The following is a 19,935-nucleotide window of genomic DNA, read 5'->3' as shown; positions in this document are numbered from 1 at the left end:
CTTTGGTACGGTAACCTGTGGTACCCATAGACCTGATGATAATATTCTACGGTCCTGCCTGGTACCCAACGAACTTGCAACAAACCACCTCTGAATTATATGTAATCTTGACGTATCAGTCCATTACCCTCCACATTTATTTGCTACTAGAACCAAACTAATGCGTGCCATCCAAGCAAACCTAACAACTTACTTACCTCCTACAGCAGAACAACGTGATAACTGCCTGCGTTCAGTGCTCGACAAACATGCCCCAGCCACCAAGTGCAGATTATCAATTCAAAAGTGTTCTCCATGGTATTGCAGTGTTAGGAAACAGCTTTGTACTGCTAAAAGAGACCGCCGTAAATCTGAGAGGCTTTGGCTTTCCACCAGACTCACTATACATAAGCAAATATATGAAGCCGCCAAAATGAACTTCACAAACATAGTCCATGCAGCGAAATCAGCCCACTACAGTACTAAGATTATGGAAAGTTCCAGCTGCAAAGAGCTCTTAGATATTACTAACAAGCTGATGTCAAGGAACAAATGTACACAACTTCCAACTACCTTCTTTCCAGTCGACCTTCCGGACCTGTTTGCAACCTTCTTCCGTGACAAAGTAGAAACCATTAAAGATAAGCTTGACAATACAATTTCACTTGACTCGTCGTCACCATACAGCTGGCATACAGAATTTCAGCGGCAACCATTAGCAGCATTTGAACCTGTCTCTAAGGATTTAGTACGTACACTGGTGATGAAGAGTGCACCAAAGCCATGTGAACTTGATCCAGTTCCAACAACACTGTTGCTTGAGTGCTTAGATCCAGTATTGCCTTCACTCACTGATGTTATTAATACCTCTCTCTCATCAGGGGAATTCCCATCATTTTTTAAAACTGCCATTATAAAGTAATTAAAGTAAGGAAAGTAAGTTGAGAACTGTGCCGACAACGCTTTAAGAAAATGATACCAATGTCTTGCCTTTGCCACACAAACTAGAGAATACTTGTTTTGTAGATATACTAATGTTAATCGGGATATTGTAAGATGTTATCGTTAAGAACATGACTGCGGTTAATGATTATCCACTCAGCTATATCCAACGAACGTATATTACATGCCATAATTGCAGAAAACTGTATGAAAGACATTCATATAATTTTGAGTCTTACCTGGATCTGCAGTTAAATTTTTTGTCACAAATCGTCTAAATTCATGTGGACTAGTAGTAAGGACGACAAAAGAATTTGAGAAATTATTTATGCACAACACTCACTTTGACTAGTCTACATGTCTACAGTAACTTTCGCAAATAATCTTAAAATCCACAAATGAGGATTGTTTTATTATCCTCGGCTGCCATGCTTCATCCCATAACAATGCTCCAGTGCAACATGTTTTTAAGTTAACTAAATCCCTCTTCTCTAACATTTTTCAGTCATATAATATCTATATCCATCAGTCACATCGATACATCCCATATTGTCTTATTTGTTTTTGTACTTTTGTTCTTTTTTTATGATATATGGCACCATTTATTTTCAATTTAGGCTGGATCGCTATGTGTGTAATATCATAATAGAATGAATCTAGGGCAAGTGGTTTTACATTCAGGACCTGTTTTCTTGGAACTGTTTAATGTAAAATTCATGCAGAAGTTACCACATTTACACATGTACATTTTTATTCCATTGTTTTCTTCTCAATGTTATTACATAACAAAGGTATTTTTCCTTTATATTTAAATATTTCCGTGAAAATTTTCAGTCTGTATAGTTGTCCATTTCATTCATTGTTTCCTATCATAGTATAAGAAGTGCATGTTACGGTAGCAAAGTTGTTGTGTTGCCTTAGCCATGACAAAAGATATGTGTTGGGTTTCCCACTAATAAAATGGCTCCAGCAAACAAGCATGTGAGCAGTGGCCCTGACTTGAACAGCTAATACTCACTCCTGGGCCACAAACTGGAGGCAAAAATGTCATTTAAACCGTACATTTATATTGTGCTTCTTATTTGAATAGTAGTACATATTTAAATTTTATTTTGTCAAATATTGTTTAATCAGTACTTACTGTCACTGTTGATGAAAGGTATTGACTCAGTTAATGTCATCAGGATCTCAAAACAAGAGTGTTTAAGTCATGAGAAAATGGACACATGAACCATGGACAGGCACGAGGTTAGGACGGTCGAGCGTGAAAGATTAGTGTTGATTCTTAATTAGGTCGCATGATAAAGGATTGTACTACTGTATTATTATATAGTACATGTATGGCAAGTAAATTGTAAGCAGCCTTACAAGCCACTGTGATGATGGATAACTGCATATCTGACACAATCCTTGAACTGTAATCATTACTCTGTTTCAATCTGAACTTGAAAAACTTTTTTTTTAATGGGTACCCAGTTCGTTTTATTACCCATGTTATTATCAATTGGAGAGTACCAAGATACCCATTGGCATCTTTATCCAGAAGTAGTCAAATTTGGAATATGTGATGTGACGTGCAGGTATCTCATCAATAGTGCAGTTTATGTTTGCTACTGAACTTTGGTAACTCTATTGGAAGATCAATTAGACTCATAGTCCAAAGGATTCATTTTCAGACTGGGTCAGCTGCCTAAGTGTGTCCTTGGTAAGACAGCTGGTTCCTACTTCACAGTGTGAGATATAGTCTGTGTTAAAAGTGCCATCTAATCCAACAACAATTATGCATTTTGCCTTTACCTTGTCAAATGAATCCACAAAAATCCTCCTTATAGAATGTCTCAAATGCTGTGATCAGAACAAAACTTGTACCAGGTTTTTTATTTCCATTTCAGGTTTAATTTTTCAGCAGTTCAAAGCTGAGCCTGCTAACTTAAATTCATTGGTCAACAGGAAGTGCATCGGTTCAAAGAGAACAATCTCCAAATAAACAAATTGTTGCAGACTGGCATATGAATGTGCATACAATATGAAATTCACAAGCAGTAATTGTTTAAAATACACATTTTGTTTGCTTTGAATTTTCTGGAACAGTGAAGAATGGTTTTCATGTGAAGCAAATTCCCTGCAGTATCTTTTATTATGACCTTAAAGTCTGTAGAATGAATGTGATGTATTAAATGTAACAGATACATACATACATACATACATTCATACATACATACATACACTAGTTTTCATTTTTCTCGTGTGAGAAACCTTATTAAAAGATCAATAATTGCACTAAAATATACTGATGCTTACTCTAGTCGGACTCTACATCCTCGTTTGTTTGTAACCCCCTAACGATTTCAAAAACGAGAACGTTTAGTGTGATAAAAAGTGCACAGAACTAAGTCAATTGAATCATTGATTTATAATTTCTAACAATGACCAGAATGGCACTAATGCTGGCATCCCCTGCACTATTTCATGCTTAACGGACTTTCCATACTAACACGGCGCCATGTTGCGTACACTATCGGCTAATTTATTTCCATCAGACAACATAATGACGAAGTTCATCCTGTTCGTCAACTGCTGAATAATTGCGTAAATTACATAACGTTGAGAATTTGGAATTATATCCCTTTGCACACAAAAATAACATAGAAATTAAACCGCTTGTTAAATCCACATGAAAAGCAAATTTGTAGTTGTCATTATTTTCCTTTGCTTGATTCGACATTGTAAATATTGGAAGCAGACGACTTATGTATGTACATCTGTAGTTGTGATACACCCCTTTGCTGAAAATGGACTTGTCCAGAAACTGGAAATGGATCCGAACATGTCCGTCTATTACACTGAAAACTTCCGTTAAGCATGAAACGTGCATAAGATGACGGTGTTAGGGTCACTCTACTCAGAGTCAGGTTAGAAGCTATAAATCAATGAATGAATTGACTAAGTTCCTTACATTTTTTATCACATTAAAGATTTCCATTATTTAAATCGGTAGGGGGTACAAACAAACGGGTTTGTATTATCAGACTATAGATTTAAATATGATTTTCTTCTGTTTAATTCTTGTAAAAGACAGATGTATTCAATAAAAACTAAATACTATTGTTGTTTTTTGTTTTTGCTCTTGTGAGCAGGATGTTGCGCACGTGGGCAAAAAATTGCTCATGTTAACAATTTCTGCACATGTGATTTCTTATTAGAATTTATTTGCTCACATGAGCAGACTTGGTCATGTTAGTAAGATCTTGCACATGTTAACAATTCATAAATATGTGATTTCTTATTAGAATCTATTTGCTCACATGAGTTCTACGTAATTTGCATGTTAAAATGCACATGAGACTAACCTGAGTTAGAGCTCATGTAAAAATCTCATGTGCAGAAGGGTAGACAGTTTTGGTGTGGGATAGGACCAAGATGGTAGGTTGAACAACACAAATTATGATTGAGAGAAAAGCCAAAAATATGCAGACCTACGGCATGTCTGAGGTGTTTGCTTTACTTTCTGTATGATCTTGCTCCCTCCTTCGTTGAAGTTTGTCAACAATTTCATTTTCAAACTTGCGTAAATTTTCTAAATACTTTTCGGAAAATGTTTTCTCTGTAAATACTGTTAAGAAACACGCATGACTTTAAAACAACAATTATTGTAATGCCAATATGGGGTCAACGTTTATGACATGAATGTCGTGAGCCAAAATGTCTATTGTGAGGGAAATTCAGGGGCAAACTTAGAAGATCAGTTCACCCCATTTCCAGAAGAACAAAATATATTTTTGAGTGAAATTATGAAGAAATTTAGGCCTCTTATGCAATTTGAACAACCCTATTTAGGTTCAACCCAATACCTACCTATAATAACTCATATCTGCCATATTAATGACCACCTAATATGGGCTAATGAGATGTTTTCAGTACAATTCAGATATATTATGCTGAGAAGCTTAGAGGAAAGTTCTTTAAATTTTTGGAGTAATGGTAACCAGCTTTAATAGTTAAATACACAAATGTATAGACCTGAATGGCTACTTGCTTTTCAAATTATGTTGACAATGCAGGTAGAATCGATAATGGTCTGCAATTCCCTGGATCCTCCTTTTCTCCTTTCTTAAAGATAGGTGTAACCTTTGCACATTTCAAGGTTTCTGGAAAAGTACCACTCATTATCCTTAATGATTTTGTTATTACTGGTGCAGCAATTTTAAGAATTTGTGGACCAATACCATCCAATAAGATCAGTCATCAAGTAAGTGAAAGACAAGACATTTCTCTATGTCTCTCTCTTTCTCTCTCATAAAGGGAATGATTTTTATTTGATCACGAGGTCAAGAAGAAAAATGTCAGTAAATATCTGTCTTTGTCATAGTTATTCATCTTCTAACATGTCAATTCATGCACACACACACACACACACACACACACACACACACACACAATCAAATTCAAACTTATATTACTAGTGCATGCTGCTTTAGTGCAATTACATCTGATGTACATTAATTTTTAATGCTGACAATCATGTAATTGTTTAAAATCCTTATTAATGTGGGGTCCTATACTTTTTTATACATGTTCTCTTCCCCGAAATGAAATTTTGTTTCATACTTATTGGATAATTTTTTCCATACTAAAAATTATTTGACATCTGATAAAGTGATTTGGACGACAAAATCCATTTATAAGTCGATTCGGAGTATAAGACGAAGCTAAGATTTTCTGGTCAAAAAGTATCATCTTATAGGCCGGCAAATATGGTGCTTTCTGTAAGCTGAGCAATTGGTATCTTCTGTACCATCCTGTGAGTTTGTATAACTGGATCCTTAAAAGTTTATAAGCGTTTATGGATACATAATAAGGCATTTCATTTGTTACTAAGAATAATCATAGGTCCAAACAATATATTCTACTTCTTAACTGTTCATTAAAAACATCAGTCTTTACCTTACTCATTATCATACAGTTACCAGAACATAGTACAATGGCGCATTATTGAGTGCTGCAATACTTGAGCTGAAAAGTAAAAAAAAAAAATGTATAATTCTGGCATGACTCATCTCTGCAGACAAAATTTACTTTGCCCATCAAAATACTGTATTGAATCACAGACCATACTTTTGTTTATTATGTAGTAACAGCTTTGCAATTTTCGTCTAAGTCTGCCAGCAGTATTTGGGAATTAGTCTTTTACAGTCTTTAATTTTTGTAGCAGCTGTCTTATCTGACAGCATAATTCATTCCAAAAGCCTCTGAAAAGGCTTTCATGTCAGTTACTACATGTATACTGTCTGCAGTTTTAATGCCATTTTAAGCTTATTTTATCTTTAGCAACCTCTACTACATGCTATAGTTGATTGGTATTGTATGTGTATACTTGAGATACATTTGTATTAGGAAGCATTCAGTATGATTTATATTTTTGCTGAGTATTGTTTCAGTAGAGGCCATTTTAAAGTGATTTTAGAATAGAATCAACCTTCACTACCCCAAATTAGCAGATATACAGTGATCACTGATTAGTATTATCTGTCAAATAAATGAATGAACTTTGTGCAGAGATTCTTTCTGACAAATGTTTTCAAGGTCTGCATATTAATTTTTAAGAAGACCTTATTTATTTTTCACAAAGGTAACCATGCCCATATTAAAACCAACATAACTTCTAGTAATTTAAAAAGCCTTCATGCTATACTGTGTTTTGTCAAATTTGATAAAATTCTGATGGGTGGTTTTAAGAAGTCTGTAATACTTTATATTTTTGTTTTTAGTGACGACTCCCATGATATTGGATGGCATACTTGAATCACATGACAACTTATAAGACAACCATTTGCCAGAATTTCAAATTTCACTGTTTGAGAAGCAAATGTGCCAAACATTTATTCAATGTCTGCTATGCAGTTTTTGAGAAGATTAGAGGTTTCTCTATTTTAGTAGCATAAATCATATTCTAAGGTGCACTGGCATGTGAACAACCAGGTAAGGTCTATACTAATGAAAGAAACACATACATCAGCAGCCTATATAACAAGCTTGATAGCTAAGACAGAGATGTCTGGACAGATTGATGGCAGATGGAGATTATCACCTCTTTGTCTTGGAGATGATGAATTCCCTGATTTAAAATTAGGTTTTTTAATCGAGACTGTTATGTTTACAAAACATATTGCCTTTACCGCTCCCTATTTTGACTTACATGCTGATGTCTGGTAAGTTTTTTGTAGCCCTATGAATTAAGAACTTCCACAGCAGCAAATGTTGCTTGGATATATACATTTGTCTATTCATGCCCAGACAGCAAAGGTATGGTTAAAGGGTGGGGTTCTCTCAAGCCTGTTAATGACATTTATAGACTTATCTTTTCCTGTCAGGTAACTGTATATGTAGTTATAATGATGGAAATAACAAGTTTCTAATTAATGGCCAGATACTAAGTTCTACAAGGAAGCATGGGCCTCAGTTTTCTTAAACATTTACCAACTGCATTCCCACAGACTTTGTGAGAAAGCCATTCCATTTCTAACACTTTTGTAAACCTAAATTCAAATTTTTGTGTTTGTGTCTCTATTGATAATGCATACTACTATTTGTTTTGCATGATGATAGATAAAAATGGACCGCATTGAGGAAAATCATATTCATACCAGGAGAAAAGTATAAATCCACTTTAAAATGAAGAAATGTCACCACTACATTATCACAGATTTGCTGATAGCCAGACGATTTCTGAAGCTCCCATTCTGTAGAAGTGTATGAATAGTGAAGCAAAACATTAATCTAAATTGGTATTTAATAATTAAAAAATTATACTAATAAAGTGTGTGGAGATGCATGGGTTACTTGGGAGGATTCACTAATAACTTTCTTTTACAGTGCACACATTTTTTATATACACCTCGCACACAGATAAGTATGAACTGAAGATAAAGTGTCTGGTCAGGCTTAATGTATTTAGCAGACTGGTTGTTGTAATGTGTTATGAAGATCATTTTAGTAAATATTTTCAAAAGAATATTAAACTTAAAAACATTTCTTCTTTAAATGCATTACTTATTATATTTCAAAAGGAAAATATAAATATGATTATGCACTATTTGTAACCCACAAGGCTTAATTTATATTCTGCAGTTTTACTTTTATGTGGAGAAAGTTATTAACTGGACCCCTCAGTCCAAACTACTGACAGAAAAGGTCATTCACTGTCAATGTAAATAATTATAACTAATTTATGGAAAATGTATGTATGTATGTATGTATGTCTGTCTGTCTGTCTGTCTGCCTGCCTGCCTGCCTGTCTGTCTGTCTGTATGTATGTATGTATGTATGTATATATGTATGTATGTATATATGTATGTATATATGTATGTATATGTATGTATATATGTATGTATGTATATATGTATGTATATATGTATATATATATATACGTAGGTAGGTAGGTAGGAACGTAGGTAGGTAGGTAGGAACGTAGGTATGCAGGTATGAATGTAGGTATGTATGTATGTATGTATGTATGTATGTGTGTGTGTGTATGTGTGTGTGTATGGGTATGTATGTATGTCCTTACTTGTAGGTAGAGTCTCAGGCTCGGCTAACGTGGGTATGTGAGAAAGCCTGCCAGTAGCTTCTCGTGAGTCCGTGGTTCGTCCCGGGGTTTTCCAGGGTTCTTCCTCCACCAATTATACTGGCCGCCATGTATAGCCTATCTTGTGCTGAAAAATGGCGTTAAACCATACAACAACAACAACAACTTGTAGGTAGGAACGTATGTAGGTAGGAACGTAAGTATGTAGGTATGTATGTATGTATGTATGTAGGTATGTATGTAGGTATGTATGTATGTAGGTAGGTAGGTAGGAACGTATGTAGGTAGGAACGTTATGTAGGTAGGAACGTATGTATGTAGGTAGGTAGGTAGGAACGTATGTAGGTAGGTAGGAACGTATGTAGGTAGGTAGGTAGGTATGTATGTATGTAGGTAGGAACGTATGTATGTATGTAGGTAGGTATGTAGGTAGGAACGTATGTAGGTATGTAGGTAGGTAGGTTGGAACGTATGTTTGTATGTATGTATGAATACAGTGTGTATGTATGTATGTATGTATCTATGTATGTATGAATACAGTGTGTATGTATGTATGTATGTATGTATGAATACAGTGTGTATGTATGTATGTATACAATGTATATGTATGTATGTACGTATGTACGTACGTACGTATGTATGTATACAATGTATATGTATGTATATATGTATACAATGTGTATGTATGTATGTATACAATGTATATGTATGTATGTATGTATGTATGTATGTATGTATACAATGTGTATGTATGTATGTATGTATGTATACAATGTGTATGTATACAATGTGTATGTATGTATGTATGTATACAATGTGTATGTATGTATGCATGTATGTATACAATGTGTATGTATGTATGTATACAATGTGTATGCATGTATGTATGCATACAATGTATATGTATGTATGTATAGAATGTATGTATATGTATGTATACAATGTATGTATATGTATGTATACAATATGTGTATGTGTATGTATGTATGTATGTATGTCTCTGTCTGTCTCTGTCTCTGTCTGTCTCTGTCTGTCTGTCTATCTCTGTCTGTCTCTGTCTGTCTGTCTCTGTCTCTGTCTGTCTGTCTCTGTCTGTCTGTCTGTCTCTGTCTCTCTGTGTCTGTCTGTCTGTTAAATATTTCAAAAGTTATATCTTTTTATTAAAGGCATACAATGTAACATTTGGTTACTGAAAAAAAGAAACTATTAGAAAATGTCCCAAGTTAGTTTGTTCTGTAAACAAACATGTAGCATTTTCAGAAAGGCCGACCTGTCCACATTTGTTTTACATCGGTTGTCCTCTAAGTTCTAGCAATCAGAGTTGTATATCCTGGACATAACGTTTGGTGATTGTACGAGATCCCTGATTTGGAAAAAATAGACTATCCGGACAAACCACCGACCGTGTATTAGTTACCAATACAGTATTGGACAAGGTTTATGTATCTGCAAGCACTGTCTTAAGATGAAATCTACCCAACGATTCGTAATGAAATCAACAAAATGCATATATTTTTTGCAAGTTTGTGGAAGAAACTGTAAATAAATATTTGAATGACAAATGTATGTGATGGGGATGGTGTATAGATTACGATGTCTGCCAAAACACGATGACACGATCAATGAATAGATAATATTGTTACCAAATATAACATGTTAATCTTCCCCCATCCATCATAAGTTTCGCAATGAAATAACTATTTCCATATACAAGTCCAACAAATATGATGGGGAAGTTGACGGTGGTGGTGGTGGTATTAGTAATAATGACCTAAATGTTTTAAATTTAGTTTTTAGTGACATAGATCTGCACGTGGGTTGCAAAATGTTGCCCCAAAGTAGGTAATACTTCAATTCATTTACTTGGTTCGCACTCTCTTAACCCTAAAGTTATTTCTAACACAAACATCTACCTCATTTAATGTCCACACACCAAAAGTAACACAGGTTATATCTCTTGATTTTATGAAAACTTTTTATTCAAGTTCTTTCTCTGTAAGAATAAAAACTATCGGCATGCCCTACTTAAACAGAATATGACAGTCATATATGAACATATTTGCTACATATATTTTGTATTATATTCATACGTTCATCAAAATAAAGATAAATATTTCTAAAATATTTAGATTATTCTTTAACTATGTAACTACTCATGGTTTAAAATTTCTATTTGGATTATTTTCGATGCAGGATGCCAGTTGTCTATGGCATTTTAGTGCATCAGATGAATGCTAAACCTATTATGCTTTTCACTTAGTTCCTATAGCCTTATTAGAGTTGCCTCCCATATATCATAACTAATATGTACTGTACTCTACTTTTTCATATTCGAGATGAAATATATCCGTTATTCACTCGGAACAAACGAATATTCATTTTTATTGAAGTGTTTAGCATATTTTATATAATATTCCGCGCGATAATGTCAGTTATTTACAGTTTCTGTTCTTGTTTATTGCGTATGTATTCGCACAGAAAATATCAGTAGTTACAGAAATCCTTTTCCTATGTTAAGGTAAAAAACACGACATTAAAAGGTTGAAAAAACGCACATTGTGGGATCTATACATGCTGCTCGTGAGTAACATACGGACATGTTTACCACTAGATCAAGAAGGTGATACTACTGGAGTTGAAATTTTTTTGATCATAATGTTATAGATGTCTGTTTACCGCAATGCAAACATCTTAGGTCATTCACCCGCAATTACTTTTGCTGTAAAATCCACAAAATCAAACGACCTCATACAAAGAATAGACTTTTTGGAAAAAGTTGTTAAAGTGCACACACTATATGTAAAGTGTACCAACTATGTGATAAAATGATATAGCATCAACATTTCCTTGAAACATACTTATAATAGAAGAACTTTACCTTGAAAATGAACGTCAAAAGTAGAGCGGCCAGGACAGCCCTTTTTGATTGCCCTTGTGTCTTTGGTAAAGGCATTATCTCCCTTGGCATGATATAACCAATAATGGGCTTAAAGTGCCGTTAAAATCAACAAAGGACTAATAACGTCATTAGACTTTCAGGCAATGTTAATTTAAATTTATGCGCTTGAGTTAAAAAACAGTTCTTGTTAAACATACGACAAGTGTGGCTAAACTATTGCCAAGAACCAAGTATATAGACTTTGTACTTTTACAAAACTGAGAGTAACCGTGTTAGAAAATGGCTACCTTTACGGTAGATTATTTGCCCTTGTCTTATTATTTTGACTTATTGTATTAGTTTTATCATTAAAAATTAATAATCAGTGTGACATTAAAGTATTCGAAGCAGCATTTTATTTTCCAGAGATCTACGAATAGCTGAATAAGTCAGGATATTCGCCATGTGAAAGGGAAGAAATTAAAATATTCCATTTGTTACGGAGATCACAGTGAAGAGTTTCCACTATTTCGTGTTTTTCCATTTAAATTGCTTGCCGAAATCGAACTTACTGAACATGCTAATCCTCAACTTAGTGTCAATGAGATGCACTGACCAAGTTTATTCTAAGACTACGATAAAAGTGTGACCTTGTTTGCTTACAAGAGGACGTCTACACAGATTTGCTTATCAAGTGAAGATAGACTGTGACGAAAATGTGTGCAGGGTCGATAATACGTTCATGCATGCATGCACACCGCATACACCCCCACCCATTCTCTCTCTCTCTCTCTCTCTCTCTCTCTCTCTCTCTCTCTCTCTCTATATATATATATATATATATATATATATATATATATATATATATATATATATATATATATATATATATATATGTATGTATGTTTTGTTAATGTTAATCTGTCTATAGAATATAATATAATCTGCATCTGAATATTTGAATGAACGCAGTTTAGTGACACATTACTATCACAGTCGTTTTGACAATATTCTAGTATTGCCTTATATTCGAGATATTTTTAACTTCAAGTAAACATGTAACCTTTATCTCTCCGCTGACGTCTCATTGCCCTTGGCTGACACAAATCAATCTGTCGATAAGAAGTATACATAAAGGATGCAAGCCTGTTTTGAAGAACAGTCTTAATTTGTACTGTAGACTTCTGAATTGCAGTGTTAATAATTATTGCACTCGGGGTAGTGATCTCGTACTGGTCGATTTGCGCGGCAACAATTGATTGAGTAACACGGGAATCACTGTGGCTGAACAAGATGAGCTGTCAGGAACTTGAATATCGGGAGTTAGTGCGAATGCTTTATTCAGAGTTGAAAATAATAAAAGAGGAACAGAAGACGATGATAAGGGTCCAAAAATAAGTTACTGACCGTGTGAACGAGCTTGAGATGAAAAATATACGTCTACAAAGGCAGTTGGAAAATTTGTTGAACTCTTGCGGAACGGAGAAAAATTCTGAAAGTAATTTGAAGGCAGATTTTAAACTGCAAAGCCACGGCAATGTTACAGAACGTACTATGACCAACACGACGGACAAAAAACAGGGAAAACAAAAACAGGTACAAATTTGAAAAGATGTGAACAATCAATTTCTTACGCAAAAGACTATTGAAATGAATGCAGAAATTTGACATCCATTAATCGGGTGTTCGCATAGTTCTGAACTACATAGTTTGTATATTTGTAGAATTTATTCGAAATATCATGAGATAAAATGATGTTTGTGCAATTGACAATTCTCTTTTCTGTCTCTGCTTGCTGCATTATAGATACCAATCATATCCCATATTTCTTGTTTGAACATAGATAGATAGATAGATAGATAGATAGATAGTGTTCTGTTGTAGTCAGCTTCTAACATAGCGTCTCGATTCTTATGGTACTTGTATATTTTCGATGGTGCTCTAAGTTCTTCCAAAGATTGCAGCTTGTTTCCATATTTTTGGTGTTACTCCTGGTGTTTATACAGTGCATCTTGATACAACTGTTTATGTGGTCTCTATTTAAATTAATTCTGTATTAACACATCAGTGACAGTAGTAGTGTTTCGACTTATTTGTATGTATCTTTGAATGTTTAATGAGAAATGTCTGCATATTCTATATCTTTGGCAAAAAGGGCAGTAACAGCAACTTTCTTTCTTGACGGTGGTTTATAAACATCATTCTTAATCTGCCTCCTCTCCGAATGAGAAGTATTAAAGGCTTTGACGGCAGAGTTGCAACTATGCATTGTTAAATCGTGCCACACTTTGTGCTTTCTCTTCTTTCCTTTGCTAGAAGAAATGTTAAGTGATTTTGATCTCGTTTCCGAGACCGAGGACAAGGGCACAAAAAATGATTAAAATATTACATGATAAATTTGGATAAAATGCACCATTTGGAAAATAAACAAAAACGAACAGTAAATACATGCAACGTTTGCATGGATATATTTTGCTTATGTGCTTGGTGTGTCGGTTAAGCAATCGACCAAGGTCTTTTAGCCATATGTAGTGTGATACCAGTTTCCTTTCATTCATTCTATTCATTAAAAAACACATCAGTCATAATTCGTTTGTGTGTGCCATGGGGAGATAAGGTAAGCAGATAAAAGCCTTTGTCCGGAGTGAATACAGTAACAGAGATAACTGGGTTAAGTGTTTCAGATTTCTTCAGTGTGGCTTTGGTTATCTGCACGTGAAACTCGTTATCTACCTAAGTTGAGTTTATGCTGGATTCGCCGATATTTTCGGGGCATGTCTAGATTTTCATTGACCGGATATAGCACCAACAAAATTGTCCGTGCAAAACATTTTTGGCCAAAATGTTTTAGTTATAACTGACCTTGGTAGTATCCAGCTTAGTGTTGTTATGTAAGTGGAACTACGAAACGGGTGATATGCTGAGGGATGGACCTAGACTTTCGCACATTTTTCGATAGTCCATCCCGATCCTATATTGGTGTATTTCGAGAATCTTTTCAATGCCTATGCCAATTTCATCATCGATGGTGCTGCTATCTTTGCGGTTCAGGATTACTCGGGTACCTTTGTGAATGAACGGAGTGGTAGTTTTGAATTGTTATGACTATGTGGCAAAACCAGATGCGCACTACCAACAATGGTTGCTTTAAACTCAGCATGGCCAAAGGTTTTTAACACCACTTCAATTCCTGTAATCATATTTGTCATAAGTTGTCCAGTGTCTTTGCCTGGCGTTTATGTGAGTGGGATAATCACCACGTGATTTTCCGACCGACTCGCTACTACGCTTTCGAAATTTTACTTTTTGCATGAACTTACATAGCCGCTTCAGTAGCGATAGCACATGCGATTTTGTTAATATAAACACGAAGAAGGTTTTCCACAAGCGCTTATCTAATTGGAGAAAGCACTGATACATTTTAGGTGTGCTCCTCGCCGCTTTATTAGTTTTTCCTCCACATCAGGTGACACACAAAAGCCCATTTCTATCAAAGTCATCATGAAACTCCTTTGCAAACGCAAATGAGTTACGTTGCAGTCCCAGATGAACCCAAATGACTCATCACGGAGCTCAAGGTACACGTCAGTGAGTACTACGCCAAGTCGAATACAATCAGACTTTGTGCGATGGAATCCAGTGACATCATACTTTATAGAATGCTAATAAATTTCCTCAGTCGTTTTTGCTTAATTTCTTTAAACCAATAGCTTTTACAAATTGTAATCGATGCTTGCGCGGCTATTCTTACAATACCTTTCGTATATCCACGGAAGAGAAATTAATTCAGATCCCATTATGTATACTTATGGCCCAGAAGCACTTCATTAATTTGTCTGCTCTTGAACATATTCGTTCCTGACCTCATCAATAAAATCAGTCACTTCAGGGGCGAGTTATGTTTCTTTTGAGGGTGCACTATTTCATGCATGATAATTCTTTAGTTTCTGTTTAGGTCGTTCTGTTTCTAAGGTGACTGCCCGATTTACCAGTTTATCAATGTCTTCGAGGTTTATTTTGGAGAATGTGTACAACATCTGTTGTGCCTATTCGATTAATCTGTTTGATGCATTCAAACGAGACAACGATCTCAGTTTATCCGTCATATTGTTGACGTTGCACTCTTTTACCAAGTTTACGCCATTACAACAAACTTCTATAAATTGCTTTAGTATTCATTAGGAATCAATAGCATGACTGCTTTACATTCGTAGAATAAAATACCACAAGTATTTCTTTTATACAATACTCACAACTCAATATATTTTCACTCTTTGCCAGTACAGAAGTCGTGCTTTATAGTTGTTAAAAAACATGAATACAGAAAAGTTTGATAAATATAGTTAACACAAGTCTGAATGTAGACACTATTGATGAAAACACAACAATCAGTAAATAATTTTCACACAGACGATTGCTTATCGATCGATGAAAAAAACATTTGCTCGCAGTGTGTATATTGATCTCTACCATAGGCATCTCTGCAGGATTTTGTTTCTACAGTCACAGAGTAGATTGAAATTTTAGTTTTCCCCATTTTTTCACACCATTAGGAATAGATTCTAAAACTTATGAGTGGATCATTTACTTCACGCGGAGGGAGTGGGGTGCTTGCAGCGCCGCAGATGAAGTTAACGTGCAACGGTAATTTAAGGGTTCAATATGTTTATGGGGTTGAGGCGAGGACGAGTGAAATTACACCAAAGGGGACAAAAAAAGGAAAAACATATGTTTTATACTACATGTGCTCATTGTTTGCACTGTGAAAACCATATTACTAGCACATTCTTGAAAACTATCTCCTTGAAGATCTGAATGATCTCATATCATGTAACATAGCACTTTGATTATGAGTACGAGAATAAAAACTTTTTATCAATTTTGCAAAGGTCCTTGTTGCACTAGATAATGCAATCGTTCAGCAAGTGACTTGATACAATGTTCCAACTTATATGAATCTAATGTTCTCATGAAGAAACTTTCTTACAGGGGCACAAAGTACACACTTTTCAAGACTACTAATCCAAAGGAACATTCTGAATTTAATTTCTGACTCTAAAGTACCCATTTTAAAATTAGGAACGACCATACACCTAATGGTACTATCTAGATTAGAATCTCTCTCGATCTTTCTTCGTTTGATGTGATTTTTCCACAAATAAATGTAATATGTCGCTTACTAGTTAGTGGTCTTATTCAAATTAAAACTATACAGATACCCATCGAATCATTTAAGATTCATGATGTTTCTCTTTCAACCCGTCTTCTTTTGATGTGAATTTCTTATCAAAATATACTAATTGTAAAATTATGGAATTTAGTCAGTACTGGTCTTATTCAGCATGGTTTCCATTTCAAATTTAATCAGCGCCTTTTCTTTAACATCCTGGAGAACGTTATGTTTGCATCAACATATTCCAGTTCAATCCTGCACCTTACCACACTATCAAAGACCCATCAGAGAACCCAAATCATAACTTGCGGCTGAAATTTATTTCCAGAATTTTATATTTCTGTGGTTGTCTTTTTCACCCTGAAAGGGTCTCAATCAGTTTTGGTCATAAATATTTTCAGCTTCTCTGTTTCTCGCCCGACCTTTTTTTAAATCGTTTTGTCGGTCTCTGCTGCCGCTTAAAATTTTCAAAAACAGACTGTAGCAACTACTTTAATAGTCTACTTTAATAGTTATTTCATCTTCCTATATCTAGTTATGAAAATTTACAATGAGTAGTCCATTCCTTAGTTTCCTTATCATTAGCCCTTGGTAATGACGCACTTTCAACGTTCAACATGTAGATTCCCTTGTTTCTAGATTATAATTATAGTTATTTTCCTCTCTTAGGACGACTTTCAAACTGACGTTAATTTGAACTGAGGAAATGTTCTTGCTCTTGGATCTATTTTTAACCTTTTCACCTCTGCTTTTCTTTGACAGCGTGACTGTCGTGTTTGCGAAGGGTTGTCCAAACATTAGTTGATTGTCTCTCTGTCTATTTGCACATGTAATTTCACGCTTTTGAACGTGGCAATGGAAGGAAATACTTATCAAAATATCCCAGACAAAAATAGCCTGACAGTAATTCGTAAGTGAATAAATGGTCTCTTTGGTGAATAGTTGGGACAGGTGTTTCGTTGCAGACATCAGGGATTATGTATGTATATATTAAGCCTCTTGCAAACATTCATGGTAACATGTTTGATTCACGCAAAAGGTTACGTCTCTCACGTGGATAGAAAAGAAATTCACACAAGATATATCTATGGAATATGATAATATGATACATAGAAAGTACACATATGTAACCTTTAAAATACATTCAAAATATATTTCAGGCACATGGTGAAGTTAAATACACTCTTTCTGGAAAAGACACGAAAGGATACGTTATTTTAAGTAGCGTCATAAGAACATCATACATGAAATATTATTATTCTAACGCTTGCATTAAACAACAAAGTTGCGACATTCAAGGATGGTGGTAATTTTATCAATTTTACTTGCTTGTACAAATAATAGCTGTCTCAAAAGCAAGATGTGTCATCTCATGCTAGCCTTGGATCTAATATGGTGGAAACATAATCATGGTTAACCGTGTTAAGATGCGACCTGGGTCAGCTTGCGTTGACCTGCATTGGTATTTGGTATTTATTACTGCCCTAATAATGATTTGTATGAGACTAAAGTTATACTGTACCACTGCACTTTATCACGTCGTTAATGGTTGTCCTAATGGTTCTTGTGCATCTACAGAGATGGCTTACCGATGCACTGGAAAGTTGCAATGATGGATTTAACGCCCTAAATACTTGTTTCGGATGGGTGGGTGACTGGAGGGATTTGTGATAGCGGGGGGAAACGTCATAGAAAGGGTTAGTGTTCTCCCAGGGTCTCAAAAGTTACCAAATCATGAAATACGGTAAATTTCAATTCCTGCACATGTACAAGTGGATTGCTTCCTTCCGCTTGCAGTATTTTACAAACAGGACAGGTTGGAAACTGCAAACATGTCAATTTTAAGGATGATATGAACTTTTCCAATATTGCCCCTTTCTTGATTTACAGATTACATGCGACCAACCAAGGATGGACCTATTTATCCAATAAAATAACCAAGTCGTGCACTTAGAATTGAAGAAAAAAAACACCTATTGATGTAAAGTACATTTTGAAAACAGTGCTCCTAAGCTGGCAGAAAGTTCCTTCATACAGATTGCTCCCCGTCATCGCAACCCGCTCCCCCGCCGCCCCAATGATATCGACACACGTTATATAGCTGAGGATGTAATGTCTTTAATTGAACACAAAGCGTAACTAAAAAAGTAACGTATTGCAACGTCAAATAAACCTTTGAATATAAAACATAAAATAAAGATTCCAAGTATGTTCTAACAAAACTGTAAGTAATTCTTAAGTTCAAAGATGAGCTGTAACGTTATCATAGAATTCTTCCAGTAACCGTACGTGTAATAAACGGAACTTATGTCATGAAGTAAGATTGACACATCACATACATATGTACCGTTTTAATATTCTGGAGACAGTCCTTGTTAAAAGTTATTATCGTCTGCAGAAATTATCATGGCCTCAGTAATATATGCTATATATTGTGCTGTTTCTTCGGTGAGCACTACTTTAATCTCATTTCTTTGTGTAAGCATCGTAAGCAATTTGAATATACGTAAATCGAAATCAAGACATTACAAATTAAAAATAAGATCACGTCTTTCACTTGATAAAATGTTCTATATCATTTTATATTTGAAACTATTTTTAACTTACTAACCTTGATTCTTTTCAGGTGTGGTGCGTGAGATAGTGCCTACACAGATCGCATTTCTGGTAAGGCAAACAAACACCGAGTTTCCTTTTGCTCACGGTCAAACAGTTATTTTTGACAATTTGTATTCAAATCTTGGAAACGCATACAATCCACACAACGGAATATTTCGCGCTCCAGTTGCTGGGCTGTATCTCGTCTTGTTAACAGTTGCTTCTGAAGGTGCCAGATCTCCAGATGTCGAAGTTGTACTTGATGGATCTGTTCTGTGTCGTGCTGTCGTTACACCGGACATATACACTGGCTCTTCATGTAACGTAATTATACACTTGAATGCAGGAGATAATGTATGGGCTAGAATACAGTATGATCATCCTGAGGGCAGAATCCGTGGGTCGTTTTTCTCAACTTTCTCTATAGGAATGTTATCCTCAGACGAAACCGTACATATATCTTCTTTTTAATTTGTTTGGGAACACGATACAAATTTTACACTATATATGCACGACATAAATGCATTAAAGAGTTGATAAGTAGGTAACAGAAGACTGTATTTTTGTTGTGTTTCTGGGGGGTTACGGCTGGGTGAGTGGAATATCTTCGGACTCGGCCCCCAAGACGTATGTTATCTCAACCCATTAATAATCTATTATTACACATATTTCTTTCGAAAGGTGGTCTGTAATTAGTTGCCATGACCACTGTGTTCAAGCCTAAAAAAGAAAATAAATTTGTCAATCTTCTTGTTCGAACTGACACGCATTATTTCCACT

The 19,935-nt window shown here is 35.1% G+C and overlaps 1 protein-coding gene across 2 annotated transcripts in view; it reads left to right on the top strand.

Annotated features, from left to right (window-relative positions):
* Positions 1 to 19,690, top strand: part of LOC149776262 (complement C1q-like protein 2) — a 47,843-nt gene extending 28,153 nt beyond the window's left edge. The window contains exons 1-2 of one of the 2 annotated variants that reach the window (XR_016416267.1): positions 12,798 to 12,980; positions 19,184 to 19,318. Coding sequence is in view for 1 of the 2 variants with exons in the window: in XM_089942673.1 (XP_089798799.1) it covers positions 19,184 to 19,626 (443 nt within the window). In the remaining variant the exon portion in view is untranslated. Of the gene's footprint in view, positions 1 to 12,797; positions 12,981 to 19,183 lie in introns of those variants that run through there. The other variant, XM_089942673.1, reaches the window with a different exon arrangement.
* The last annotated feature ends 245 nt before the right edge of the window (positions 19,691 to 19,935 follow it).

This window comes from Sinohyriopsis cumingii, chromosome 18, assembly GCF_028554795.1.
Source record: "Sinohyriopsis cumingii isolate HCF-2022 chromosome 18, ASM2855479v2, whole genome shotgun sequence".
NCBI classification, from domain to species: domain Eukaryota; kingdom Metazoa; phylum Mollusca; class Bivalvia; order Unionida; family Unionidae; genus Sinohyriopsis; species Sinohyriopsis cumingii.
This window is presented reverse-complemented; position numbering and strand designations above follow the sequence as displayed.